The sequence below is a fragment of the Sphaeroforma arctica genome, assembly GCF_001186125.1.
Source record: "Sphaeroforma arctica JP610 unplaced genomic scaffold supercont1.24, whole genome shotgun sequence".
NCBI classification, from domain to species: Eukaryota; class Ichthyosporea; order Ichthyophonida; genus Sphaeroforma; species Sphaeroforma arctica.
The window spans coordinates 210,068-216,038 of record NW_014040534.1 but is presented as its reverse complement, the minus strand read 5'-3'; the positions used below and the strand labels follow the sequence as shown (position 1 = coordinate 216,038).

The window sequence follows — 5,971 nt, the reverse complement described above, 5'->3', positions numbered from 1 at the left end:
TACTATAGATATATATATATATATATATATATACAGGACAGTACTATATATATATATATATATATATATATATATGTATATACATGCATACATATATATATATATATATATATATTATGTATATATACGTACATACATACATACATACATACATACATACATACATACATACATACATACATACATACACACACATATATATATATAACTCTCTGAGCACTTACTAACATACTCACCGAACATTCACACACCTCCATAGGCGCCCGCTTCCGCTCGGAATGCCCGTCCGAAGGCAACCACTTTAATTGGTAGTTGCGATGCTTTGAAGGTTTTGCCCATGAAAAGACCAGCCAATGGGATCTCGGCCGTGCCTGAAAGTGCCAGGTGCTCGTACGGTTTCTCGAGACAGTAGGTCTGCGGTATTAAAAAATAGGTGTGATGATTGGAATACCATATATCGATGCAAATGTTTGTGTAGCTCAAAAATATATATACACAGCTAGTGTTCAACCGCGCCGTCTCTTTGCCTACTAAAAATCCTAAAAGCATATACTACCGAGGTTGCTACGAACAGGCGCACATGCTAGCCACAGTCTGGAAATGGCAACCACCAAAATGAAGCGAATTAATGGACACATCAATAGGACCGAAGTTGACTATTAAAAATGTGAGAAGGACTACGAACACATCTGTGTACGAACCAGCACCCAGCATCACGCACAATTGCATCACTGAATATGACAACCAACATACGCCTTCAACAGGCACGTTCAACTAATGCCAACAGACATACGCCTTCAACAGGCACGTTCAACTAATGCCAACAGACATACGCCTTCAACAGGCACGTTCAACTAATGTCAACAGACATACGCCTTCAACAGGCACGTTCAACTAATGTCAACGGACAAACGCCTTCAACAGGCACGTTCAACTAATGTCAACGGACATACGCCTTCAACAGGCACGTTCATCTAAGGTCAACGGAAGCCCTTCAAAAAGGTCAGATGCGACTACCACAGGTGTCGGAACTACCGTAGAACCTCTATCACTATTACCGAAGCAAGCTCAAAAAAAAATCTTGCCACAGCTGACATGTATGGCGTGTACCGTGGTGCAGAAAACTCGACACAAAGTACCACTATCTGTATGACCGCAGGCCACTGTTAGGCCCACTTGAACCCAGTGAGATGCTGTTGGAAAGAATAAATCCGACCCCCACTATCACGTGTATGGTAACGTTATTGATATATGTGATGATACAACCCATCCAAGACACAACAGCATGTACACGACAACATAACATACTCACCTGTGTTGCCTCTACATCTCGAGGCTTGAACCCGCACGCCTCAACCAGGCCAGTCTTAACCACATCGGGCGTTGTAACCACAGTAAAACCCCTGTCACTGACAAAGTCGACCGCATATTGTATTAGGGCCAGCTCTAACCTCGCGGCAGCGTTCTTGAGGTAGTAGAAACTGTGTCCACTTACAGCGGAGGCTACAGCGAGAGTAGCAGTAGAAGATCAATACTATATAAGGGATGTGCACGGATTAAATTATGTACAAAGCAAATAGGAATGTCATGGGTAACCCACAGATACAGAACTCATTCGACTATATGTATGGCTTCATGACAACGAATGGACACATACGGGACAGAGAGATACGAGAAAGGGGATAGCTGTTCTACACACACACGCAATTCGCACAGATAAGAATGCTATTATTTATTCCGAAGTTTCTCAATATGAATTCGATTGTATATTTCATTTAATCGTCTATTCCGAGATATTTTTGGTTCGGACTCTATACTAGACATCTCATCACTTACGGTGCCAAGTAGTACCCTCCACTGAATCCTTGTGTATGAGCTCATCAACCATCTAGACTTCACGTGGATCCAGACTTTGCTGACGACACTAGATATATTCCATCCTGTAATCACAACGATATAAACACAAACCTATGCACAGATATACGCACACGTACAGGCTAGCGTATTAACAAATCACTCTTACAAGCATACACGTACAAACCACACACAAAACAACTCATACCAGCTTCAAAATCGAATAAATCCAAGTATTTGCCTAGCTCCACATGATCTTTTGGCGTGAATGCAAAGTGAGGCTTATCGTTCCTCATGGCCACAATACGTGCGTTTTCCTCTGCGCCAATGGGACTGTTTGGATGCGTTTCATTTGGTATATTTCCAGCGGCGTCGTATAGTTGTTTGGTGATATCGGAGAGTTCTGATTCGCTGATTGTTAAAGTGCTCTTCAGGGCTTGAGACTCTTGAACCAGAGCGGATCGTTTTGCAACGACATCATCTCTGAGTGTGTTGTGTGTGTGAAGTCGTGCTGTTGTATTAAAATAGTATTCGCACGTGGCATCACTTGAGATAACATCTACATATGTGTGGCTTGAGTGGTGCTTTAAGCTGCAGGTGTAGCTGTCAGACTAAAAATACCGCAACAAGTATTATGCTGAGCATCACAGGAGGTGTTCACTTCCCCATACTGAATGAAATCCCAATAGGTGCAGGAAACCGAAAGCTGAAAGTCGCGATGTGGCTGTGTAGCTCATCTTATACAGATCCACATACATTCGCAGTGTACACATACACAAGCACACGCGCACCCACACTGTTTAACACACGCGTAAATACATACACACACATGTACCCAGTAAAGTACAGAAGCGAGGTTATATAATCCAGTATACACATACAAGCAAGCGTATGTACCCAACAGGACTTTTGGCGCCAAAAGCCTACCCTTTTAGTTTAGTAAGCCCCTTTAATTGGCCGTTCAGCTCGTTCCGTCGCTGTCGGTATTCGTTCACACGGCCAATGAGACTGCATTGATCTCGGTATAAAGTCTTCACCGAGTACGCATCTGCCGTCTTGACATTCCTGATGCGCGGATGAGATTGTATATGGCGTTTTATAAGATATTGCCCTTAGTGTGTAGATATAACTGTGCAGGCTTCTTACTCGTACCTGATGCGCCCTCTTGGCATGCTTGGTGAACGTGTAAGTACAACCGAACGTTGTCAGCTGATATGAGCTCCTGCCCTGAGAGCATACCGTACTGGTTGTCTGTCGAGCCATACTACTCCCAACAGTTATGCGGCCTTGACATTCCTGACATATGAGTACGACACGAGGAGCAACAATCTGCTGGTCCATCAACATGTCGGCGTACACCTGCACGTCGCACTACAAACACATCCTTACAGCACAACCTATGCTAAACAGTGTGTGGATCAAGCAAGATGGGGTCAGTGCTACACGCGTTGTGTTGTACGTTTTATCTCAGCAATGAACAAGCACACATTTTAGAATGATTACGTACCTATTTTGAGCATTCCTGTGCATTGCATCCGCATGTTCCGATATGCGTTTGAAGTTGAAGCTTGGTTTCTGCAGCAACTCCACCACTTCTGGGCTGTTAGTATCGGTAGATGCCGCTGCTATTGCGACATGTGACGGAATAAGCCAGACCATACAATTTTAGCCAGCCCGCATTGGTGGTCGATACATTACACACAATAGATCCACTAATAAGTGTATTTGGTCTGCTGATACGCCAGCTGCTAATGTGACATGCGACGGAATAAGTCAAATCATAGAAGTTTAGCCAGCCAGCCCGCATTGGTGGCAATTACATTACACACAATGGATCAACTAATAAATGTATTTAGTCTGCTGATACGCCAGCTGCAAATGTGACATGTGACGGAATATGCCAGATCATACAAGTATAGCCAGCCCGCATTGGTGGTCGATATATTACACACAATAGATCAACTTATAAATGTATTTGGTCTGCTGATACGCGAGCTACAAATGTGACATGTGACGGAAAGAGCCAAAGCATACAAGTGTAGCCAGCCTTCATCGGTGGTAGGTACAGTACACACAATAGATCAATTTATGTGAGTACAATGGTCTGTTCATCCGCCAAATGTTAAGAACACGAAATAACCATGGACGGCACCTTCATACGGCGCACAACGAATATAAGTGTAGCTTCATGTATAGATGCAATCTGAACCATAGCTTAAATGTATTTGTTGTCATTTCGTTGTTCACTTGGGCTCCTTAAGTGACTAGAACAGCCGTAAACACGTGTCTCTATAAGTTCATTTGCACCCACAAGTGTCGCCATGCATGTGGCAAACATAAAAATTGTCAGTCCCGATTGCACATGAGATACTCTCTGACATCGCAATAACGAACTCCTAGCATAGCTATTATATGTCGAACACACCACAGCTACTAAAACGAATCCACATCGACCACTAAAGAGTTTGAAACGCAATATTCCGCACTTGCGCCAAATACTTAATACAGAGGGTCAGAAATTCTGTAGACTGTCCCTTTTATGCCATTAAATACCACACCACATGCATCAGACAATATCTGTGAAACGCATAGCAGTCCATATCACAACTATATACAAGACATGCACAGCCAACACCGATCGGATCTGAATCATACCTGCAGCGTGCATCAATCGATTTATTTGAAGTGTTGAACATCTTGTAAGATGTCCTCTATGGACTTTGATGGACCACATTGCACCTCTAGCTACTACCGTTTCGATGGCAGCTATTCAAATATACCAACTACCGTTTCAATACCAACCGTACTACTATGTCAGCTACCTGTTCGATGTCAGTTGTTTTAAATTCATCTACGAGTCACGCCAACAGCCCTTTTACGGCAGATGAACCAGCCACTACTACAAACCTACAACACTCAAATTGTATAGTGAGGTGTAAAGGTGTAATTGGGGGTCACAGAATATTACACACGTAACCCGTGCCAACTAAAAACTAGGATGTGTTAGTACAGTGAGTGTTTACGTGAGCAATCTGCGTTCTATACAAGATTTGAACGTGTGTAAGGCCGCCCCTATTAGGACCACTATATTGTCGGTATATATTTATAATTTATAATATAGTGTCAATATTTACCTTGTCCAACCTAAGACCTATGCCTTTATTACATACGCGGTAAAGCGCCGTGCAACTATTTACTATGGTGCAAGAGGGATGTATTTAAAATAGAATATTGACATGATGTTTGGGGTTCTAAGAAAGCCTTGTCCGGCTATTTTGCCACAGATCTGAAGCGCCCGCCAAAATAGAAGTGGATGTTCGGTACTTATGATATTTAGTTTGATATGATCTCTCTGGACTTTGCTGGGGTCTGGTCACTCTGGACTCAAGAGTCAAGAGTCTGGACTCTGGAGACTGGACTGTGGACTGTGGACTTGTGGAGTCTGGAGATGCGGAGATATGGCAATGTCCGCCAGATCTATTACTACTATTTATGTATGACTATGACTCATACGATCTCTGGAGATAGCATATTCTATGACGAGACTATTTCTATTTATTATAGAACACTTGCCTCCCTATTTTATTCATTGCCATACACAAACAGTGGACACTATACATGAGAGAGAGAGAGAGTTGGTATCCCATATGGTATCGTCAAGTCGGCCACTTGTTAGACCACGCACGAAAGAACAGCAGTGTGTATTATAAATAGATTAGCTAGCGTTCAATCAATTTAACCCTGCACTCATATAGACATCAAGCCATGATGTCGCACTCACGCGCCAAGACGCCGCCGCCTAGACCCACCACTACAGCCCCGGCCAAAACAACACTCAATGGGGGCGCTCCAGGGGGTCTATTTGGCAAGATGAAGCGGTTTGTGAATACAAAGATATTCCACGTCGACAAGACCCCGGACCCCGAGATTGAGCACAGCATCGCACAGTTTGATGAGGCCAAGAAAAGGTATGAGAAATGGTTACGCGAGTATAGAGAGTAGAAAAAAAACTCTATTGGTATACTCTATGTATAGTAATGTGCGAATAAATATATAACCAGATATACAATTTGTATATATATATATATATATATATATATATATATATATATATATA

General features: G+C 42.7%; 2 protein-coding genes across 3 annotated transcripts in view; one reads left to right on the top strand and one right to left on the bottom strand.

Annotated features, from left to right (window-relative positions):
• Nucleotides 1-5,038, bottom strand: part of SARC_00717 — a 7,397-nt gene extending 2,359 nt beyond the window's left edge. Inside the window, exons 1-6 of one of the 2 annotated variants that reach the window (XM_014305616.1) lie at nucleotides 4,510-5,038; nucleotides 3,362-3,479; nucleotides 2,782-2,919; nucleotides 2,063-2,337; nucleotides 1,313-1,503; nucleotides 252-414 (exon numbers count right to left, since the gene is read on the bottom strand). In XM_014305616.1, the coding sequence (XP_014161091.1) occupies nucleotides 252-414; nucleotides 1,313-1,503; nucleotides 2,063-2,337; nucleotides 2,782-2,919; nucleotides 3,362-3,479; nucleotides 4,510-4,588 (964 nt within the window). In that variant the 5' untranslated portion in view covers nucleotides 4,589-5,038. The remainder of the gene's footprint in view (nucleotides 1-251; nucleotides 415-1,312; nucleotides 1,504-2,062; nucleotides 2,338-2,781; nucleotides 2,920-3,361; nucleotides 3,480-4,509) is intronic. The other variant, XM_014305617.1, reaches the window with a different exon arrangement.
• Nucleotides 5,039-5,451: 413 nt separating this feature from the next.
• The window catches only part of SARC_00716 (hypothetical protein), a 7,239-nt gene continuing 6,719 nt past the window's right edge, over nucleotides 5,452-5,971 (top strand). The window contains exon 1 of the mRNA XM_014305615.1: nucleotides 5,452-5,822. Coding sequence (XP_014161090.1) covers nucleotides 5,620-5,822 — 203 coding nt within the window. The 5' untranslated portion in view covers nucleotides 5,452-5,619. The remainder of the gene's footprint in view (nucleotides 5,823-5,971) is intronic.